Here is a 24,715-nt window from a genome sequence, read left to right on the forward strand (position 1 = left end):
TTCCCAAATTCCCATATTAGTTCTTAGGCTATAACCAAAGACCAGTTTTTAAAAGAAAAAACTACACAAAATCTATTTCTGGTGTTATTTTTCATAAAGTCTTTGTCTTGCCTTACCTGGAAATAATTTACAAAAATAGCTTAATGAAACTTAAGAGAGCAAAAGTGGAGAGGGGTCAGGGGACAGGAAAATATGCAAAGGTTATGATTAGTCCTTTTCTTCTGCTCCAAGCAGCTGGAGTAAAGAAGTCACGGGTAACAGCCCTTCTTTTAAATAAAGATGCTCCTCACCTCAACCCTCTACAAATTTGGACCTTATTTATTTGATCTTTTAAATAATTATTAGATTTCTATTTTAAATTATCTATGAAACAATGATAGTCACCATATAGAAAGTCTACTAACTACAAAATTGGCCAGTTCATTTGTGTGCTCCAGAATTTCCAAACCAGTAGTTAAGAAGTACTATAGTTTACATAGTAATCAAATTTAACTTTGATCAAAACTGCCAAGGACTGCAGAGACTCAGGAAGCATCCTGTAACATACATTTGCATTTTACATCATCAGATTTCTATTTTTTTCTGAAAAGTAGCTAGCGTTTCTTCTTTTATAACTAGCTATCTTTTAAAAGTAAAGTTAATAACAATGTGCAACTCAGACTTTTATGATCATCTCAGTAATACAGACTTTAAAAAACATAAGTCAGAGAATTAAGTCCTAATTCTAACCTATCAATCAATCACAACAAGAGGTAAAAAGATGGACCTAGAGTCTGTCATACAGAGTGAAGTCAGAAAGAGAAAAACAAATACCGTATGCTAACGCATACATATGGAATCTCAGAAAATGGTACTGATGAACCTAGTGGCAGGGCAGGTATAAAGACGCAGATGTAGAGAATGGACTTGAGGATGCAGTGAGGGAAGGGGAAGCTGGGACAAAGTGAGAGAGTAGCACTGACATATATACACTACCAAATGTAAAATAGATAGCTAGTGGGAAGCTGCTGCATAGAACAGGGAGATCAGCTCAATGCTTTGTGACCACCTAGAGGGGTGGGATAGGGAGGGTGGGAGGGAGGCTTAAGAGGGAGGGGATATGGGGATATATGTATACATATAGCTGATTCACTTTGTTGTACAGCAGAAACTAACACAACATTGAAAGCAATTATACTCCAATAAATATGTAAAAAAATAAAAAATAAAAGTAGTGACAGTTTATATTCGCTATTGTAACATTCAATTCACCTTTGAAAAATCATATTAAAGACAACTTGCGTATGCTTCGTGATCCTACTGTTTTACTCAGGAAAATATAGAAGAGAAACTCAGCGTTACTTTTCTTCAGAATCAAATTCTGGATTACCAAGTTAACCCAATGCTTCCTACCTTGCTATATAGATTGTACCACATTTTGTGTTGAATCACTTTGTGTCTACTAATGCTGTTTAAAAATAAGCCTACCATTTAATTCAGATTAGGGTTAGCCATTAATGAATACTGGCAAAGAAAATCTAATATATATACACAGCCTCTACTATCAGTTATTTAAGGCCTTTAAGTCTCACAGGCTTTAGGTTTTTTTCCATACATATTTATTCCATGAACATTCCCTGTAGACTCTGTTTAAATATTCTCTATGAAGAAATCAGACTTTTCTGAGCAGGTGGACTATGTAAGCTGAATACACCACCGATTCAAATCACCCCCTTTTTAGTGAACTTTTGGCCACAGATGTCAAAATGTTTCTATCCCCTTCGAGACTCAAGAGACAGATTATTTTTCATAAACTCTAGTATTTATTAAATTATAAAGTCTGTAATCAAAAAGAAAAATGTGGATCAAGACACACCTCAAACTACAAGGACCAGACAGCAAAGCCTATGGGAACGCCATGAAGTGTGTTAGACAAGATTCTGAAACATAAGTTATAAGCTGTTTTCTTTACATTTCCATTTCAGTAACTTTACTATTAAATAGTTGTTATTCATCTATTTTAAAACCCCAAATTCACATCTATGCTCACGTTAATTAAGCTTCTTGTTCATACTGATCCCAGACATCTCATAGGTGCCAAATTTTAGTAATGGTTTTTATGTCATTCCATGCAGAAAAATATGACAATGCAAGAATCAGATGAGGATCGTTAATGCACAAATAATACACGCTGGCCAAAAGAACTGAAGATATTTAAAAAAACTATAAACAGACCTCAAGAAAACTGGGTTATTACTAAACAGCTCTCAACTATTAACACCCAAGTTCCTTATATTAAATAAATTTCTCAACAGAGACATGATAGACATTTTAATTACAGGTCTATCCTTACCATACCCCTTCCCACCCCAACTCCCAAAATGCACTACTAGGGATGAGTATAATGTTATGTGGGCAGAAATGTACAGGTAACCATTTTTACCTTGAGCATGGATCTGAAAACTTTATTACTTAAACTTCAGTTACTGTGCACTGTCCATCAGGCCTTCTGGATCTGACACTGACACCCACTGTTGCACCCCCTGCCACGGATCGATCAGTTCCTGAGAGATCAGATCGATCAGATACTGTCTGGTTGGGATTAGGAACCGAAAGTCTCTGTTGGGTCAAGGAGTGTTGCGCAACAAGCGCAGATCCATCCTCACTATCACTACTGGCATCTGATTCGGTTTCTTCAATGGAAGTGTCTGGTGCTGGTACCCTGCCTGAAGATGGTGACTCATGATCTTCTTCTCCTTCCCCCCTATGACTCCTTTCAGCTATGCTGTCTCCACCGAGTTGTAAATGTGCAAAAGAGTCTTCCAGAGAAGTGCTTGCATCAGGGGATGGTGTTGCAGGGCTTGTTAACTGCCCATCTACTGACGTCAGGGGCCTTACAGTAGACGACACCAGAGGCTGAACAGAAGCTCCACTCTGTGCTGGTACACTGTCCGCTCCATCAGCAGAGCTCTCTCTTGCTAGGTTTACGGTATTAGCATCACAGTCCAGCCTAAGTCCGGCTACTCCCTTCTTTGGTATATCTATTATATCCCGCTTAATCTTCCTGCGACGTCCATGTTCATTTCTCCTATATTGAACCATATTTTCAAGATCGGCAACATACAGAAACCCGGCAATTAACATTTCGGTGCTCTTTTTACCTTTGGAAAAAGCATCTTCCAGCTCTCTACTAGTACGCTCATCATACTGCCACCACCCATTTCTTCCTTCATAATACCATGCATATTCACCATTTCCTCTACTTGCTGCCTTGAGTTCTTCTGGTGACAATAAGGTTGGCTTATCAAGGAAATCCTCGGGAATTTCTTGTCGACAGAGGGCACATCGCTTTCCAAGCCATGACGCTCCCTTCACACACAGATAGCAGAAAACATGCTTGCAAGGCAGACTGACTGGGTGAACACATGTTTGCAGGCAAATGGCACATTCAGGGACAGTTAGAGAAGGTGCAGTATTAGAACAGGACTCATTTGCTTTCCTGTTCGTAGGAAGCATGTTTATTGAGTGATCAATTTCACCACAGCCAGCCATCCTGAGAAAATGAGAGAAAATACATATAATATTAAAATCTTGTTTTAACTCTTCCAATATCTTAATTCAACAATTCAGAAAACATTAAGTACCTGATACATGCAAGCCACATCCTAGACAATGGGGATACAAAAATGAAAGTAGAGAAAAAACTCTAACTTGTGCAGAAAAATCTTTTTGATTTGTATTAATTTTTACTTGGGGGGGGGCAATGAGGCACACAAATGTTAAGCCAAGAATAAAAACATACAACCAAAGTATAGATTTCAGATAAATACACCATTTCTATTCATTCACAGAACTTGCAAGATAGAACTAAATGCAAAGCTTTTAAAATGTATCAATACAACCCACCTAGACTTTTACAATCAGTCTGGAAAGTAGAGAAACAGAAAATCGCTAAAAGTAATTCAGGTTACAGTTGCAGAAAGTAACAAATTTTGTAGCCTTTTAGGATACTACTAGGTGCAGTTTTGCAAATATTGCCATGTATTAATGTACTTTTGGTACTTGACAAGGAGACCATATGAAATCAATACCAGAGTTTAAATTCTAGAAATTCCCTTTCTCTGCTGTATAATCTAAAAACACTGGTTCAACCAGTCATTTCATTCCCCCTCTGTGAAACACTCTCTTCTTATGGCCTTTTCTGTTGTTGCTGCCTCTTTCTAAACCATATATATGCTCTTCTTGCTATACTCTTTCAAGATGATCTCATCTATATTCATGGCTTCAACTGTTACCGACTCATAAGTTGACAGTCACCAGCCCAGGTCTCTCCTTTTAGCCCTATACCTATACTTTTAATCGCCTATTTTAGATCTCTTCTTGGATGTCTTGAAGGCACAAAAACTGAATTTATGATCTGCTTCCTCCTTATTTACTCACTTCCTAAATGCCCCTCTGGAGACACCTCTATTCATCTGCTTTTCAAGCCAGAAATCCATCATTGAAGCTGTCCTTCTCCTAACCCCTCCCCAACCAAAACATCAGCAAGTTTTATATTTTACCTCCTAAATATCCCCTAAATCCATCTACTATCCATCTCTACCCTTCCCTAGTCACCAAGCAAACACTACTTACTAAATTACTGCATATGCCTTTTAATGGGTCCAGCCTTACCCCTTTTTAAAAAGTTGATTTTAGGTTAAAGACCAGGATCTATATGCCCTGCATGGTCTGGATGCCAGCTCCCACGCCAGCCTCATCTCACATGAAACTTCCCCTTGATCAGGCTTCCAGCCACAGTGGCTACTCCCTCCAATAATAGGTTTTCTCTATATGGAACATTTCTTCACTTCTTGCCTCTCATGCCCCGCCATGGACAAACTACTACGCATCTTATATCTCTCTTGAGAAAGCCTCCATGAATTCATAAAAGTTAGACGGGAAGCAACCCCACCAAAAAAAAAAAAAAAAAAAAAGCTCAACAAATGTTACAATCATGTAAGACCACGGGGGAAAATAACATGAATACCGAAGTTGCCCTGAAGAGGAAGGAGAGAGGAAAAAAACCCCAAATATTTGTCAAACTATCTACAAACAATAAATGCTGGAAAGAGTGTGGAGAAAAGGGAACCCTCCTACACTGTTGGTGGGAATGTAAATTGGTGCAGCCACTATGGAGAACAGTATGGAGGTTCCTTAAAAAAACTAAAAATAGAACTACCACACGACCCAGCAATCCCACTCCTAGGCATATACCCAGAGAAAACCATAATTGAAAAAGATACATGCACCCTAATGTTCACTGCAGCACTATTTACAATAGCCAGGACATGGAAGCAACCTAAATGTCCATCAACAGAGGAATGGATAAAGAAGATATGGTACATACATACAATAGAATATTACTCAGCCATAAAAAAGAACAAAATAATGCCATCTGTGGCAAAATGGATGGACCTAGAGATTGTCATACTAAGTGAAGTCAGACAGAGAAAGACAAATATCATATGATACCACTTATATGTGGAATCCAAAAAAAAAGGGGTACAAATGAACTTATTTACAAAACAGAAGTAGAGTCACAGATGTAGAAAACAAACTTATGGTTACCAGGGGATAAGGTACCATAAGTTTGAGGGATAAACTGGGAGATTGGGACTGACATATACATACTACTATATATAAAATAGGTAACTAATAAGAATCTGCTGTATAGCACAGGGAACTCTACTCAATGCTCTGTAATGGCCTATGTGAGAAAAAAATCTAAAAAAAAAATAGTGGATATATGTGTATGTATAACTGATTTACTTTGCTATGCACCTGAAACTAACACAACACTGTAAATCAACTATACTCCAATAAAAATTTTAAAAATTAAATTAAAAAATAAAGATTTGTCAAATGATGTATAGAGCTTAAACACTGGCATAAAATTTGGAACTTCCACCTTACTGATTCAGATAAACATTTATTATACTACTACTATGGTCCATATACAATTCTGAGTATTGATGGATCTAAAGATGACTAAGACACATACCTACTCTGTTAAATAAGGAAACGTACATGCAAACAAGCAGATATTCACAACGTGACCTGATTGCTACAATAACTGAAATGTGTTAGGATACTTATTAAAAGTAACAATGATAAGAGAGATGAGAGGATAAACATAGGTTAGAAAATTTGGGGTACAGGAGGCTGGGGAGTGGAGGAGATTCAAGGCAGAGACCTGTGCAAAGCACTGAGTTATAAGCAATGGAGCAGCAGGAAATAAAGCTGAAAAGGTAACCAGATGCCCAACCTGAAAACCTTATTGTGCCCTGCTAAAGAAACATCTGATTTGGTTTAATCCCATAGTAACAGGAAACCACAGATATTTTAAAGGGGGAGAAAATGGTAAGAGGGAGTATATGAGTGATAAGTGAAAGACTGAGAAATGGAGGTGAAGACCTCACAGAGACTAGCAGCCCTTAATTAACTGCTGCTTAAAGTGAGTGGCAATCTCTCTCTACTAGTTGGTTCTACCATTTTAAATACGGAATATTTAGTATTTAATCACCATAAGGATATCTGCTTTTTTCCCCAAGATCAAGCTCTCAAAAATGGGTTCAATGGTTACAAAAAGTATATAGTCAGTAAAAATGTTCACACTTATCTCTTAGGCTTTCATCACAGTACATCTAATCAAACAAAAATCCATTCTCTTACTGCTTTTTCTGTGTCCTTGGTTCCTCAACAGGCAAGGTTCAAAATGATAGTAAGTTTTTGAAAAGACTGCACTTATCTAGAAAAGGAAGCAACACACAGTCTCAAGGGAAAGAACTGATCTCCATGAAATGCTTAATTTCCAATCTTTTTTTTTTTCAACCTTTAATTTCATTTCCAATCAACTCCTTTACCAGAAACTCTAAGTTACAGAACCTAGTAAAATACAACTTTTTCCTAACCTATGGTAAATTCTAAGTCAACCAAATATGACCTCTTAATATGTGTTAGGCACTACAGGAGCTTCAGAGTATTTTGAGATACACTCGTGCCTTCAAAGATTTTGTAATTTAACAATCTGAGTTATAAGTGAAAGCACATGCTTCTCAACCGGTCAATTAATATCCCCCACCTATTTCCCCTAAAATGAACTGGCTGTACACAGAATATTTTGTTAGGCTCTCAAAAACTCATATGTATTTCTTGAATACAAAATCTAAGTACTTTCCAAAATGGCAAGAGACAAAATACCACATATTTCATTTGTCATTTAGCAAAAGATTCAGAATACTTTTGTCTGCCCCAGGTAATCTTACACGGTGGTAACAGTTTATGTACACTACTTTCAATTTGGCCAAATACCATACTCAGTGCCCAAAGTACCTTTAAGAGATTTAAAAGAAAAAATATCTCACACACCATGCTTCTGGGACTTCAGTTTTCTCATCAGTAAAACAGGAAAAATTCATGTTTTGACTCAAAATTCCCTTTTCTAAGATATCTAATACATGCTCATCACACAGTACATAATAAATACTTGCTAACTGAACTTAGCTTCTCACTTTTCTGTTTATTGGCAAAAGCTATATATATGCCGTGCTCAGGAAAAGAACAACTGAAAACAGTTGTAAGGCACTGGCTGCCTAGGTTTTAATTCATCAGGTCCTATCGCTACATTTAAATCTCAGGATAACATAACATTTTCGTAACAAAAAGAACTAAAATCAGCTGTAGAAAGGGTGAACGATTAGTACATATATTCTTTCATCCCTTTCAATTTAAGTTAAAGAAATCAGTTGTCAATGAAATTCTTGAAAATCTTTAAATCTCCAAATTTATTTGAAGCCCAAGTAAGAAAAAGAAAATAAGGAAGCCCTCCATCCACAAGTAATAATTTAACTGAGTAAGCGAGATGTTTGATTCTATTTGGAAGACAAAATGTTGAAATGGGCTAATGCTCATCAGTACTCTGAAAAAACAATAGCAACATCTCATATACAATAAGTCCATATCCTAAACTATCTAGGTACCTTCTGGGCAAAGGACAGGCCAATAAGTTTAAAATTTTAAAAAGAAAATGTCTAGTAAAATGTAAATAAAATATCCAACAGTGCAACTTGGATGAACGCCATACTTTTAAAAGATACATGATCCCAAACCCTGCTGTATTTAAGTAAAATTAACCCCAAAAGTCAATCTTCCATTAGATGCAGTTATCTACAAAAAAGAAAGTTTTCAACCTAAAAACATTACTCTCCATCCTGTTTAATATGATCAATACTTTATATGACTCTTACTCTTGCATGCACAAATAAACGTAAACATATAATTAACAAACTAAAAAAAGCAATTACAACCATCTCAGGGGAAGACATGAACTGTGAAAGCAACAAGCTTAGAAAGGCAAAACAATTCTTTTGGGGCAGGTATTTTGGTTCCCTCATTAGAATGAAGTAAAATTGGATAAACTTCATCAGAAAACAGACACAAGATAGTTAAAGTTTCATTCACCTAAAGCACTTTCAACTATCAATTTGCCATAGCGAACATCAAATTCTGATTCTGTTTAGCCCACCAAATACACTCCTAGTCTATCACCAACTAAGAAACGGAGAGAACTTATAAATACTTTTTACATAACTCTGGATGAGGCACATACAGTGGACAAGATACCATTAAGATATTTAACAAGATAAAGACAAAGCAACCCAAACCACTAGCCTATCTATAGACACACTTCAAGGTAATTTTCATTACCATTTTAATCTACTCTACAAAACAGACTTTTTTTCTTTGCATAGTTTCAATGATCTTCAAATGGGTTGGAGACTGAATATGTTCAGAGGATCATACTGGTGTGTAAGAAATGCTTTTTTTCCTTTCCTTTTTGTAGAGCAAGGATTTGATAAAGAGAATGCTAATCAAAGAGAGGTATTCCCTAATAAATGTCTCAGGAAACTTCAGAGATCATTTTGGAAAAGGGAATTTATTTCCTGGTTACTAAATTAAGAATAATATGTAGAAATTTGGAATGACGTTAGTCCAACTCTGCTGAAGAACATAGTAAATGTTTCACTTTTTCCAAGACTTTTTTACTAACTGAACTCTTAATGTGATATTATGACTTTTAAGCATAAATCCCATTCTTCTTCTAAACTATGTAAAATATTTCTGGAAGACAAATAAACGTCTATTAATGCTAGTAAGCCTTCTCTTCAACAAGACCAAATATAGAGGGATATGGGCAGATTTAGTGGAAATTTCCAAGTATTCAGATTTTGTTTAATCTTCCTAAAGACATTTCATTAGTCAAAAGAAAGGTAAAATTACTATAAATGAAAAAGACCTTTAGCTTACATAGTATTGAAGAAATTTCTGCTAGCAATAAAAACTACAAATATTAAAAATCAGATTTTTAAGTCTGGGCTCAGAATCCAATTAAAAACATAAAAAAGGGAATAAAGAATAAGGTACTGCAACATCTTTTGTGCAGACCTACCAAAAAAGAATGGCATCTTCCTTCCCAAAACTTTGACTATTTTTTAAAAGAAAAAAATTCCTCAAATCTTTAGTTCTGCTGGAATATAAAGAGTTTGAGGTTTAATACAAGTTAAAAATATAACATTAAAATTTTAATTTTAACAATGACCATTCCTAAGTCCTTAAGGCAAAATTCTTAACTTTTCCTATTGTACAGTGTGTTGTAATTGGTGGGTGTTTAATTTCTGTTGGATGTCTGTTGATGCATATCTTATTACATTAAAATATAACAACTATTTACTGATTGCATAATATGTGGCAGATACTTTGCGAAGCACTTTATATCTAATCCTCTTATCACCCTACGAAATGGGTCCACTATTTTCCTTATTTTACAGATGAGGAAACTGAGGTACAGAAAGTTCAGGTGACGAAATACCCAAAGCCACAGTTCATTAAGTGACGGAGCCAGCCTCAAATCTAGGTTTCATAATCCAGGTGATCTGACTTCATAGTCTTTACCCTTAACTGTTACAGAATGCCTCTAAAATAATCATGACTATCCAAATGTAAGAACCGCCATCAATAATTTTAGGAAAGATAAGACTTCAGGAAGTTACTAAGAAATGTCACAGACTGATAAAGGAATGACATTTTTATCACCTGCTGCAAGAGCTGTCATGTATTTCTCCTTAAGCCTTTTCAGTTTTGAACAGAGAAAGTGTCTGAGCATCTACCATGCCCATGGTGCTAGCAGAGAAATGGATAATAAAACCTGCCATCAAAGTTAAGCTGAAGAACACTACATTACCTAATGGTTTCTGATAAGTGTAGGATACCATTTCTTCCTTTGTACTCCCCAGTAACTAGCAGGGAGGGGGACAGATACATTTTGAATGGATGAAATGTACTATGCAAGAAGTATTGCAAAGATCTTGTACATTACGCTATCTTAGTAAGCTTAAACACTTATTTTAAATACAAATGGTTCTTAAACATTGTTAGGTTCACAGTCTTATTAAGGAAATCTTACATATAACGTCAAGGAGTTCAAGGATCTCTATGAAGCTGGTCCATATATGAACCCCTAAGGAGGCAACAGGAATTCACTGAAAGGTTTTATGTTAGGAAGTGACAGTCAGTTTAGTAGTTTATCAAGACCATTTAGACAGGAGTTTGGAGGAAGACTTGGTAGCATGGGGCTAAAAGGAAACTAAAATTTACAGTAATCCAGGTATAAGATAATTGGCGGGGGGCGGGAGGGAACAGATGTAAGGCTCCAACAATAGAATATAAGAAATACTAAGCAAACAGAAATGAAAGCATTTAGTTACTGATGGATGATGGCATCATTCATCAAGATTCAGAACTTGAGGCGAGTTCTGACATAATGACTTTGAGATATTTATAAAGTCTTCAGATGAAGACAGGTAGGTGACAGTTGAGTTTACTAGATAGGTGCTCTGAAGAAATCTAAGCAGAAAGAAGTCTCATGAGTCACCAACACATACATGGTTCTTGGGACATAAAAACGTATGAATGCCCAAATTAAACCTGTAGAGAGAGCACACAAAAGGGCCAACCATAGAACCTTGGATTACTCCAACATTCATAAGTGAGGCAAAGGATGGGAGGAATGGTCAGAGAGGAATGGGGAATAAAGTAAGACTGCCACCTCAAAAGCCACAAGGGGAGACATTTGCAAAAAAGAAGGGTCAAGCAAGGAGAGAACTTATAAAAGTTACTCTTCAACTTATGAAAATTTCCACATTTGTAGTGAAATATATGCTGTAAAAATTGTGAGCACCATATACTGATTAGCTATTTTGAGTCCCAGAATCCATCAAGCCTGCTATCAATTACTTTTTACTCAGCTAAGACATCTTTCTTTCCCTATTCCCACAAAGACTATTACAAAACTTCTCCAACCTCTTAGTAACAAGATATTCTGGACTCCCTTATTAAGAAACAAGGTATGAATGACTCCTCAAAATTTATTTTTATCTTCACTCTACCTTATCATCATTCTTCTTGGCTCAGGATGGGGTACTGCTAGTTTTCAAAGCTAAACCATCCCAATTCCTCCAAGACTTCGATTAATATTCTCCATCCCTAAATTTCAAAATCAACTAACATGCTAAGTCTAATGACCTCTTTCAGTCTAATCTATTCGATCCCATTGCACTAAATGATATTATTAACCATCGACTCTTTTTCTAAAAATTTATATTATTCATTTCCATGATGGTACTCTCTCCCAATTCTCCTTTCTGTATCATTTTTTTCTACCTTCTTTAGCTTCCCTTAAATATCAGTATTCCTCACAGGGGCTCTTGGGTGACCAAGTTTTCATACTACATTCTATGCCTAGACAATCTACTGAATATTCCAAACTTATATAGATGTATTAGTTTGGAATACTCAGTAGATATATAGTATATATATATAAACCCCCATGAGTCCCCAAATCTAATATCCAGGACTGTTCTGGATACCTAAAATCTGTATTTCCAATTCTGTATTCAAAAAGTCTACCTCAATATTCTCCAGCCACCTGAAATCAAACATTAATAAAACCAAAATTATCTGCTCCCCTAAACGTACACCCTCTTCCTTTGGTCTCTATCTTGGATAAAACTTGGGAGTCATCCTCAGTGCCCCCCTATTCCTTGGCCACTTTGCTTTTCTGCAACAGAAACTTCTTTAGAATGTGTTCCCTTCGTTCCTAAAGCTGTGACCTTAATTCTGGCCTCTTGGACACACTCTTGTACAAAATACTGACCTCCCAAGTGGCCTTCCTGACCTCAGTCCTTTCTTCTTCATCTTTCCTCAGTTCAATTATGTCTAATTAGTCTCCCCTCCACTCAATCTTCAATAGTTTTCTATTGCCTACATAATCTCATAGAAATTCCTAAGCACTGGCTTTCAATTATACTGACATAGCCTTCAGAGTAAAACAGACTTAGTTAAAATCTATCATTTATTCTTACTGTTGACCTCGAACAGTGTTTCCCAAACTTCTCGGAAGATGAGAATTAGCTGGTGTGCTCTCTCCTGGAAATCTGGACACATCTGGGTTAGAGTCTAAAACTCAGTTTTCAAGAAGTGCCCTAGTAGATTATTCTCAGAGAAATTTGGTAAACACTGACCCAGGGAAAATGACTTCATCTCTGTTTCTTCATCAGTAAATAAGGCTACTACTATCTTCTGACTGAATTCAATAATCCAAGTAAAATACCCAGTAAGCACCTGGCAATAAGTAGGCACTAAATAAACACCCATTCCCTGTGAAGTCTCTATTTCCCACTCCATCTTCACACATAGGACTGCTCCCTGACTCCGCTAAGATACCTTGATATTTAGGCAGCTGTGCCCTTCCCCATTCCCTTGGCTTAAAAAATAATTCCTAGTTTTCTCAGATTGTTAAAATTCTATTCATTCTTTAAGACCAAACCAAAAGTTCCCTGTTCACTCTGAACCCTTCAGATGGAATAAATCCTCTCAGTTCTGAAAGCATTTTATTGTTGCCTCAATATAGTATTTCTTCTACGGTATAATTATTAATTACATATGTGTCTTACTTACTAGACCACAGTCTAGTTCCTTGATGGCCATGATAGTCTGATGGTCAGACTATCTGACCTACAGGATTAAAAAATATACATATGTATATAGATAGATAATACATGAACAGGGTTAAATAAAAAATATATTTGTCCCAATTTTCAAGAAAAATGCTTACTGGTTTCAATTGTCTTTTATCAAATTCTCAACACTGACTAAGAATGATATGGTCATACTTTTAATGGGAATATATAATCAAAGCACCATATTGAAAAGTTGATAACAATAGTTACATGTCAAACTGGGAGAACATGTGAAATAGTATCTACAAGGGTCACACTCTGGTCAAGTATATTAAATACTGTTATCACCAAAACTGTAAAAGTAAAGTGTTCACTGCATTTTTCATGAGTGACTCAAGTTGGATATTTTTCACATCAACTTGGAAGACGGAAATATGATGTTCATTGTGTGAAAAAGTTTCACCAATAACAGAACGAAGTTCAATATGGGCAAGATCAAGGTAGTATTAACATTTTAAAGCATATTTCACAAAGAGAAACTGATAGGAAAACAGAACTAGTAAAACTGGGGATTACAGTGACTCCAATAGGAATTAAAATGCATGTACTAACTTGTTAAAAAAACCAATTAATTAAAAAACCAATTTAATTTAGTGAAACATGTTTTTAATAACTAGTGTTCTATAACCCATAAGTCTTTCTTATTTATAAAGGCTGATATTATCTCCTTAGCTTAGTTATTTAAGTAAATTACTATGTAAAGAAGAAGTAGAACCTAGAAGACCTGGAGATCTTTCCAGTTTTTTTTTTAGCCTTCTATGAGCAAATTTCTCTGTCTTCAGTTCCACTTTTTAATAGAGATTTTTCTCTATGAAGAGATTTTTTTTGGAAATCTACATTAATAATTTAATGTGAATAAAATTGTCAACTCAAAGATCTAAAAGTCTATATAAAATGCTCATTTTGTATAATTAAAACTAACTATGACAGATACTTGATTTATTACATTTTATACCAGTCCACTTAATTTACTGCAGTTTTGGAACAAACATGATGCCATACTTACATTTCTATTACAGATCCCACAGATGCCTGTCACAAAAATAAAACATCATCTTCACGAGCAATCAGCCAGTTTGCAGTATTTTCTCCTCCATTGCTGGATCATCCTGTGCTGCAAAAGAAAAATTTCAACATCAACTTCTCTACAGACTAAGATCAACAAAATTAAAAATTAATTTCAGTCAATTATGTATGATTCTTCATTTAACAAAATTCACTGGCAAATTTTATCTCAAAAGTGGAAAAATTCCAAGACAAGGATGCCTGCTTTCACCACTGCTATTCAACACTTTACTGGAAGTTCTAGCCAGAGCAATTAGACCAGAAAAAGATATGAAAAGCATACAAATTGGTAAGGAATAAGTAAAACCATTAACTATTTGCAGAGACAGTAAAATTTCCTCTATTCTCTATATAGAAAATTCTGGAGAATCCCCAAGAAAGCTACTAAAGCTAATAAACAAATTCAGCAAAGTTGCAGTTTGTTATAAGTTCAATGCACAAAAAAGTCAGTTCTGTTTCTGTATCTAGCAGTCAACAATTCAAACAGGAAATCAAGAAAGCAATTCCATTTATAATAGCATCTAAAAGAATGAAATACCTAGAAATCAACTTAACCAAGGAGGTGAAAGCCTTGTACATTGAAAACTACAAAGCACTGCTGAAAGAAATTAAAGAAGAGTTAAATAATGGAAAGACAGCTGGTGTTCATGGATTGGAAGACTATGAAGATGACAGAACTATCCAAAGTGATCTACAGATTAAACATAATTCTTATCAAAATTCCAAGAGCCTTTTTTCCAGAAATGAAGAAACAAATCCTCAAATTCATATGGAATTGTGAGGGGCCCCAAATAGCCAAAATAATTTTGAAAAAGAACAAAGTTGGTGAGTTCAAGCTTCTCAATTTCCAAACTTACTACAAAGCTATAGTAATCAAGACAGGGTGGTACTGGCATAAGGATAGACAAAGATACCAACAGAAGAGAGAGTCCAGAAATAAACCCATCTATGGCCAACTGATATATTTTACCACAAGAAAAAAAATTTAAGTGAAACAAGTTCTATATGGACAAAGTAGCCCACATGGAATGTATTCCATAGCCACTGCCTTCCTATAAGACGGTAATGTATGGGAAGGCAAGGTCCTCATCACATTAACTAGGACCTCCTGGTATTTATATGTATGTCCAAGTTTAAGCCAACCTTCTCTCAAGATGCCTGCTGTCCAGGAAGTCCAGAGTCACCAACTAAAGCATCATCTCAGCCATTAATCCTCTTTCTTCTCATTTAGTATTTCCTCCTTCCACTTCATCATGCCCACTGTAGGAGGCTCATTTTACCACACAGAAATTAGAATCAAGCATACATGATGACTAAAGAGATGACGGGCTTCACAGTAACCACAAGACAGGAGAGACAAATACTCTTTCAGTTCCATGTGCCGCTCACAGTGTGGGAATCCATCTCCCTAAAAAACTTGTAATTTTAGTATTTAAAGATTTTTAGGACGATATATGGCCTTTAAATACAAGCCAGCCTATCTCACCAAATGTTTAACAGACCAAACAGTGTGCAATCTGTTTCAAAACTGGAGAACTTTCAAAAGTAACTGACTAGAAAGGGTTTCTAAACAACTTGACTTTTTGTTTTACTCTGACTTTAGAACTTAGTCTTTACATGGTAAGACTCCACTGTCCTGACTTTCCCCCACAGCACTTTCACTTTACCCTCCAAGAGCCTACAACTTCAATGGCACCAAAGAATACTCCATCATTCACTTCCCTCCTGTAGCCTACTCAAAATAGAAACTGTCCAGTTTCACACACAAGACAGTAGGAAACACTCTACTATTCTAACATCATTGCTCTTAAAAACAAACAAAAAACCCCCACTTATTCTTTGAAGTCTCTAACCATTGGCTATAATCCCCTATAGCTATTCTCTCTTAACCCTTAAGGTACTGACTTAATCTGCTCACTACTGGTCATCCTATTCATCTTATCTCCTGACATCTCACCATGAACCTATTTAAATATCCTTGAGAATAAACCATTCAACACCTAACTCAGAGGTTCTTGAACTTGCCCCCCAGAGGTGGCTTGTTAGAAATACACATTCTCAGGCTCTAACCCGAGGTACTGCAGGCCAGTAGAGATGGGTTTCAGCCCAGGAATCTCACCTCAAGTGATGCTGATGCAGGTAGTCCATCGAATACAATTTGAGAAACACTGTCCTTGTTTTTCCAATTCCTAAAATCCTAAATTCAATGAACTTCATCACCCCCCTCCCCCCAACAAAATATGATGGCCACATTTGGAACTAGATGCCTCCTAAAACTACTGCCTCTCTAAAATCTTAATGTCACTCTCAGATCACAAGCTCCGGTCCTTTCAGCTCATTTATTCATTCCCACACCCACTCTTTAAATTTCAAGGGGCCCTCCAGTCTCTTGACCACCTCCTTTCCTTTCTCCTATACCTGATCTCATTTCCTTTCCTGCCCAATCTGGAGCCCAACCATTTTAACTTCTTAAGAGAATGCTTGGTTCTCTCATATCTCTGTCTCTCATCTACACATACTCTACACACCCCCATCTCTGCATATATCTTACAATGTGACATCTCAGCTTCCATGCCTTAACCAATGAGTGCTGACAGAGAAAAACAAAATTCTTTTTCTCATTCCCCTCCCAACACATCACACCAAATTCTGTCAACTTTCATCCCTAGCACCTTTGGAATCTATCTTCCATTCTCTTGCCATTGCTAGTCCCCTAGTTTAGACTTTTATCCTCTCTCTCCCGGACTACTGTTCCGCCTGATTATCTTGCTTCAGTATCACCCCTTAAATTTATTCACCAAGTCTCTGAGTGTGATACTCTTAAAAAGAAAAATGAAGCCTTCCATACGCGAAGCCCTATATGGGCTCTCCAGCCTATACAATAAAGGTAAAGCTCCTTAGGACAATATTCAAAAGCCTTAAAGACCTGAAACCTAAATAACTCTCTAGTCTTATTTATCTCTCACAAATTAATACTCTACTTACACCTAATTACTCAGTTCTCCAAACTTCCCTCTGTAGTTCTGTATTTCCTCCTGCCTGGTATAGTCTCCCTCTTTTAAGGCTAAAAAGAATGCTACTACCTTTCTCTGACTACCTCCAAAAAACTGTTCCCTCCCCTCTATTTTGTAATTCTTCTGTTACTGAATTTATCATATGCACTGCAATCATCTGTTCGCTTCTGACTCTTCTAGTAAACCACGAGCCCCCTGAAGACAAGGACTATTATATCTCTAAGCAGCCAGTAAAATGCCAATCAGTTGTTGACTACTTGAACTGGTATTTCTTGGATGAATGAAAAACTAAATTTATTTACTAACATAACACAACATTTGCATTCTAATTGTGAATAGGCACCCAGCCACAAAAGACATAAAGATATCTAAGCTCTAATCCTTTCTTTAAACAACTTAAAGTCTAACAGAGGGAGTTACTACATTTACAAATATAAAATTCATGCCATCTTTATATCTTTTGACAAGTACATCATTTATCCAGCTTTATTCCCTGGCAATGAATTCTCCAGAATGCAGATAAAAATCTAGGAATAAAACCAATTTTAGTAAATCTTGCAAGCTACGGGGACTTCTCCAATTCCTGTATCCCATGGCTAAATTTCAAAGCTGACTCTAAATGGATAATGGTTGAGGGAAGGAAAATAAACTAAAACCTATGTAGTAATCTAGATCCTAGCTATGACAACTGTGGTCCTCAACTAGCAACATCAGCATTACCTGGGAGTTCCTTACAAACAAAATATCTGAAGCCCCACTCCCTACCAAGAGAATCAGATCTCCAGGTATTTCATATGCATACTGAAGTTCAGGAAGCACTAGTAGACCCATTATATCATTGAATCCTCAAAATGACTCTGTGAGAAATTTTATAAATGAGGCATCCCAAGCCCACAAGGATTTAACCCCAAATCACAAAACTATCAATACTGGGAGATGAGATTCAAGCTCAAGTGTATCTTTAAAAAAATATTTTCCTCAATGTGCTGTATCTCAAAGAAAAGGTCTAGAATACCATTATCTAATAGAAAGATGATGCAAGCCACATATGTAATTTCACATTTTCTATTAGCCACATTAACAATAATAAGAAAACAGGTAGATTTAAAGAATATATTTTATTTAACCCAATATATTCTAAACATTACCATTTCCACAGGTATTTAATATAAATAATTAATGTGATATTTTACACTCGTGTGTGTGTACACTCTTTGAAATCTAGTGTGTATTTTACTTATAGCACAACTCAATTCAGACTAGCCACGTAGTTTGCTCAATAGCTCCATGTGGCTAGTGGCTACCAGACTGGCAATGCAGGTTTAGAATGTCTTGCATACCAACAGGTGTTTTCCAACACAAAACTGGCAATTTACTACAAGAGTTGCTGAATAAAGAAAATGAACTCCATGTTACTTTACTCACACCTTTGCTGGCACAGATAAAAAAGAAAATTGCATATTTTGCTGTGATCAAAACTGACTGGTTTAGCTAGTCCCAATTCTACCAAATAGATCCATCAACTCTAGCCTCTGAGAATTACAATGCCAATTGGGCACAACATAGTGTATGGCATGTATCAGTAATATTCAGAACAGTCATGTAAAGTAGCCCTCAGAAAACTTCTACGTTTGAAACCAAATATTTTTTTCTTTAACGGAGGGAGGGGGAGGCTTTTACTTTCAACCAAAGATAAAAGAATAGTATAATTCTAACTACAGGCCAGAATTAATTTGGCAAACATACATAATTCCTTCTGCAACGAATGATTTATAAACTATGACCAAAGTCAACACAATTTATGAATTATTACAGTAAAATTTACCACAATATTTTGACATGCAAATACCAATTAGCTAATGGGTTAAGGTTCCTTCTTAAGGTGCAAACTTATACAGAAATGAACTATTAGGAAGGTAACATAGGAAGAGAAAACATGAAACTAAATGAGATATTTCTGCCCCTTAACAATTCTAAAGAAAAAAAGTGGCAGACTGAATTTAAAAATATATAAAAGAGATTAGAGAGTATCAGTTAATTTAAATCATTTACCCATTCAACCAATTAAGTATAAATGAAAATGAATATTGTATTATTTATAATTTGTGACCACTCAACAAATTCATGCTCCTATTATTTGCACCTACTGTTATTTTCTCTGAAAATAGTTAGGCTTAATTACAACTCCACTTTTCAAGTCAGTCATGGAGTCAAAAAAAAAGTTTTTTTTTAAATTATAGATTCAAATAAATGATTACCTTTTTTAAAAGAACTCATCAAAGAAAAAGATAAGCATGTAACAGTTAAAATATCAAATTACAAAGATCTGAAGATTTCCTGTATTTTTCCAATTATACTAACAGCTAATGTTTAATAAAATAGTTCTCTTTATTTATTCAAAATACACAAAACAGGAAATGTCTATATAAAAGATACCAGTGACAGAAAAGAAAAATACTACAAATCTTACAACTTTTGGTATACAAAGTCAAAAAAGAAAAAAGAAAAAAAAGCAAGGACCAGTAAAAGAAGGAACACAGAGAGAGAGATCGGGTGTAATTTAGCAGATACATCTTAATATTTCTTAAGAAAGAGTCCCAAATTGAGAGATGTAACTAAATGCCCTAATGTTTCCATTTTTAGCTTTCCTTCTCATCTCCTGCTAAAACTCAGCTTACAGAAAGCACAGGTCGTACTGGGAAACAAAAGTCTTTGGTCAAAACTCATTTCAACTAAATGGGGTTCAATATTTTACAGTACTCTATGTTAAAGAATTATTTCCACCATTCCACCACTGCATTTAACACTTCCCATAAAAAACATTACTGTATGACAATCTCCGGGCTTCACAATCTTCATACCCAAGAATTAAATCTTTATATTTTCCACCCAAAAATGTGGGCTTTGCATTTTATTTTAACAAAACATTAAATGTGAATGTGAACAAATACTGTCTTTTAATCACATAAAACAGAAGTTGCATAGCCTGCAACCATTCTGTAAATAAGAAAAGCTCTGCTGCTAATTATCTGTGTGACCTTGGTCAAGTCACAACTCCCATGTCTTAGTTATTTCACCCTAATCTACACTTCCATAATTCTAAATACTTTAATTAATACGATTTAACAACGGGTTTTGTTTTAACTAACTCAAAGGGTAATAAGCCATGAACACTCAACAGTCCATAAACAGCACAGGTGATTGTAACAGAATGTAAATAAGATGGGTTCCATACCCACAAAGACAGTTTCTAATCCAGCTGGTCGCACAAAATCAGGTTCCTTGGGCACAATCAAAAACCAGGCAAGAGGATGGAAAAGGTTCACCTTCTGTTACTAACACTGGGGGGAAAAAAGCATTCAAATACCCAACTGACAGTGTGTCAGGTGTTTTATGCTAGTAAATTGCTAATACATGAGATAATATTCTCTATGCAGATCAATATTGTGAAAAGAAAAAATTTAATACTATCTTTTTCTTCTACTAAGTCAAGAAATCATTTTTAGATCCTTTCAAAAAAAAAAAAAATCTGCCCCATCCTTGCACAACTCAAAAACAAAATACTTTACCAGTTGATACATGTCTCCTAAAAAAAAAAAAAAAAAAAAAAAAAAAAAATTCTTTTTTTCTTCCTCTTGTCTAATGATCAGCTATTTGGAAAAACAGTTTTCCTGATGATTATAATTCTACCAAGTTTTTAACAACGAGTGAATAACAAAATCCTACAAATGTTTACCATTATTTTCATTTGCCCACAATTTACACTGGCCCACTTGAAACATAAATTCTAAATCAAAGATTCGGCTTAACAAAATGCTCCAATTTATGATGTACAAGCTAAAACAAACACATCCAAAATCTATTTCTAGAGTGGTTTTTCACTTTTCCGGTTTGCTCTTTAAAATTGGATTACTTGATGTATTTTCCTGATTTTTAGAGCACTCCCAGACATTCAACACAAACAGTATTTGCTGGTCACAAAAACAGCAAAGCCAACATCATAAATCCTGTTATTTGTGCAGGTCATTTTCCTCCTGTGTCCTACATGCCACGTCTTTTAAAAGTCTAAATATAGATTCACTTATTAAAAAAACAAAAACAGTTTTAAGTCTTCCAGTTTCCATAAGTATATACTGCTTTTAACGCCAATTTCATACTTTCAAATTCTATTTTAAAAGTACACACATTGGAGGGGTACCTGAAATGTCAATCATCCAAAGACAACGCGTTTTTCTATCATTTCTTGGCTTTCTTCTCTCAATTCCACAGTTTTAATATTACTTAATAAACAAAATATTACTTAAACAAAATGTACGTACTTTAGAAACATGCTCACTAAAATGGCACTTAGGGAAAAGAAAAACATATTAAAAGCGATATCAAGGGGAAAAGATCTAGTTGCCAGAAGTGTGTGTAAACTCAAAACAATTTTTCAGCCTTTCTCTAGATGCCCACGGAAAATAAAGCAGCGGCAACAATATAAGGCCCGTACTCTTTCAGTCGGGATGGGGGGTAGGGAGAGAATTCCGCACCCAGCAACCAAAAGAACAAAGCAACAGCCTCCGCTGTTAAGATGCACCGAGGTTTTTGGAGGCTCAACGGGTACTGAGAGATCTCTTAATGATTCTGATGCTTTAATAACAGCGCTGGGCTTAACCAGGGCAAGGCGAGGGACTGCTCGTCATATTAGGCAATACCCAGAAACTGAACAGGAGGAGGAAGGAAAGAGGGAAGAGAAAGAAGCCAAAGACACTCCGGAAAAAGACAAAATGCAGGAACTCTACGCCCTGACCCAAGGCCCGGGTAGAGGCCTCCGCACGGGAAATTGGGAGTAGGATACCCCTCAAACCATTGCCGCCCCTAAATCTTGAAGCCAAAAGTCCCCGTGTAGAGGCCTGACACAACCGACGAGGGGAGAGGAGAGGAGAGAGACCTGGCTGCCACCAAAGGCAGCGACGAGGACCCCGGCGGAAGAGGCTGCGCAGTAATGGCCGCTGCTCCGCCTCTCGCACCCGGACCGTGACCAGCTCCGGGCTGTCGCCCAGGGCAGGGGCTGCGGTGGCCCCAGGCAACGCAGAGCCCGTCACCGTCTTCTTGCCTGTGACAGCAGCCAAGCTGGGAGCGACGGAAAAGGCTGAGCTGTCCCACCCCGGCTCGGCGCAACAGCCGCGGTCGCCCCGGCCCAAGGGCGTCCACCTACGTACCGGCCCCTGACCCCGCCGCCGCCGCCCCTCTCAGGCCCGGAGCGCAGGGCCGACCCAGAGCGCGTCGCCGTTGGAGGTGACACTGCGGGCCATCACTCCTCTCCCCGAGTTAGGATCCCGGAACGGCTGACTTTCACCCTGCCCCTCGAGTGGGCTTCGCCCCGACGCCCACCTCTGTGGCCACAGCCGCGCTCGCCTCGCAGTCTTTTCTCTTCGGCCTCGGAGCCCGCAGCAGCCGGGGACGCGCGCGCGGCCGTCACGTGACCGCCGGTAGCGTCGCGGGGGCGGGGCCGCGCGATGCGGAAGCAGCGCCGCGCACCCGTGAGCTCGCGCCAGCCCACCTCCGCCCTAGTTCCCCACGCCGCGTTCCTGACGCACGCCGCAGGGTGCCTACCTTCTCCTATCTTTGGGGAGCTGCAGTTTCGCCGCTTCTAACTGCTTTATATTTTGCTTTACTTGTAATTAGGTGCCGAAGAATTCTGAAAGAATGCAAGTCCACCAGAGAGACATTTGGGGCCGAGGAAGTAAGACACGTGTAGGACCAGCAGGTGGTGCTGCTCAGAAACCCAGCTTCGAGATCCAGGAGAAGCCCTTTGGGCGCCTAGCTGGATTTGGGGGTGAAGAGTCCTTGGCAAAACTACTTGTTCTCTTTCAAAAAAAAAAAAAGAAGGAAGTTCCAATTTATTCATCTTTTGAACCACTGAGCAATTTAATAGGAAAAAAAATCTTACTTTCCTTTGGGCTCATTTTTCTTAGACTAGGACACAGGAAGCTGGAGGAAGAGATTAATCAGCATAAAAATCTAAAACTAAAGAAATGGGGCTTCCCTGGTGGCGCAGTAGTTGAGAATCTGCCTGCCAATGCAGGGGACACAGGTTCGAGCCCTGGTCTGGGAAGATCCCACATGCCGCGGAGCAACTGGGCCCGTGAGCCTGCGCGTCTGGAGCCTGTGCTCCGCAACAAGAGAGGCCGCGATAGTGAGAGGCCCGCGCACCGCGATGAAGAGTGGCCCCCGCTTGCCACAACTAGAGAAAGCCCTCGCACAGAAACGAAGACCCACCCAACACAGCCATAAATAAATAAATTAAAACTAAAGAACTGGATTTATTTTATTGCACGTGTTTGGTTTCAAACATCAGAATCCTGGCAGTACCCTCCATTTCATTTTAGCATATACATCGTCTTTTTTTGGAACTGATTGTATTTTCTTTATTTGTAGTAAAATGAAAAAGGTGGAAGAGCATGCTTTTTTATTTTTAAAAGAATATATGTTTCAACATTCCTTGCCAGCGTCTTCTTAACTTGCAATGCTGTTGCATTTTGAACTCTCATTAACTGTTTATGGTTAATTTTCAAGGTTGGAAATTTTTCAGTGTTTATATATATGTGCATTTTCTTTTATTCTGTCTACCTGTCTATCTGCTGATCTGTCTATCCATCTGCGTACAAGAAAGGAATTAATCAACAGGAATCCCACTAAAACGCCGTTACAGGCTTCAAACTCTCTCTCAGCCACAGCTATAGTCTTAGTCATTTCAGTGAATAGCTCTTGCTCACATCATCTTTCCTTGCTCACACCTATCTGTAATTTCTCTCTTTCTCTTATGCCCCATATCCACTTTGCAAATAATCTGCTGACTCTTCGTTCGAAACACGTTTTGAATTGGACTACTGACCGCCTCTACTACAACCTACATTATCTCTTAGCCCAGGGACTGGTTTTCTTGCTTCTGTCCTTGCTTTCCTTTGAGTCTGTTCTCCACCCAGAGGCCACAGTAAACTTAATAAAAAGGAAGTCAGTCATACCACATCTTTGTTGGAAGTCTCCCCTAGCTTCCCAAAACAAAGTAAAAACCAAAGTCCTTAACAGTGGTGCTAAGACTCTCCCCTCATTACCTCCCTGACCTCACAAACTGCTTGCTTAGCTTTGTGTTCCAAGAAGACTCTACAAAGTCTCTCAACCTCGGTCTCTGCAGTTGCTCTTTCCTCTGCTTGGAAAACTCTTCACCATAGTGGCTTTCTCCCTCTGTCTGGGCTCAAATGCCATCTTTTCAGTCAGGCCTCTACTTGCCAAACTATTTTAAATCGTGACATTCCCCCATTCCCAATATTTCTTATTCCTCTCACCTTTTTCTCTCTAATACTTAGCACAATGTAAAGGATGACTTAGTTTACCAGTTTATCTCTATTGTGTGTCTCTGCACACTAGAACATAAGTCTCTCGGGGTCAAGAATTTGTGTTCTATTTTGTATTCCAACTGCCAAGAATAGTACCTAACACATTTAGAGAGGCTCTCTGGAAATATATGTTGAATGATTGAATGAATATGTGCAC

The 24,715-nt window shown here is 37.4% G+C and overlaps 1 protein-coding gene and 1 long non-coding RNA gene across 8 annotated transcripts; one reads left to right on the plus strand and one right to left on the minus strand.

The window, feature by feature from the left end:
• Window positions 1-1,779: 1,779 nt before the first annotated feature.
• On the minus strand, window positions 1,780-23,529 carry RNF146 (ring finger protein 146). Of its 7 annotated transcripts, none has more exons than XM_082474878.1 (4): window positions 22,553-23,528; window positions 14,104-14,206; window positions 6,694-6,769; window positions 1,780-3,532 (listed from the first exon to the last, which is right to left on the minus strand). In XM_082474878.1, exon 4 carries the CDS (start codon window positions 3,529-3,531, stop codon window positions 2,452-2,454), a length of 1,080 nt encoding a protein of 359 aa, XP_082331004.1. In that variant the 5' UTR covers window position 3,532; window positions 6,694-6,769; window positions 14,104-14,206; window positions 22,553-23,528; the 3' UTR covers window positions 1,780-2,451. The 7 variants fall into 7 exon arrangements, with proteins under 7 accessions (XP_082331004.1, XP_082331000.1, XP_082331002.1 ...); XM_082474874.1 differs by having other exon boundaries at window positions 14,104-14,211; XM_082474876.1 differs by having other exon boundaries at window positions 14,104-14,211; window positions 22,381-22,558.
• On the plus strand, window positions 6,776-14,285 carry LOC309666949. The gene is made up of 2 exons (XR_014267408.1): window positions 6,776-9,948; window positions 14,117-14,285. It is a non-coding gene; the product is annotated as an uncharacterized lncRNA (long non-coding RNA).
• Window positions 23,530-24,715: the final 1,186 nt, after the last annotated feature.

This window comes from Balaenoptera physalus (genome assembly GCF_965194825.1).
Source record: "Balaenoptera physalus genome assembly, chromosome: 9".
NCBI classification, from domain to species: domain Eukaryota; kingdom Metazoa; phylum Chordata; class Mammalia; order Artiodactyla; family Balaenopteridae; genus Balaenoptera; species Balaenoptera physalus.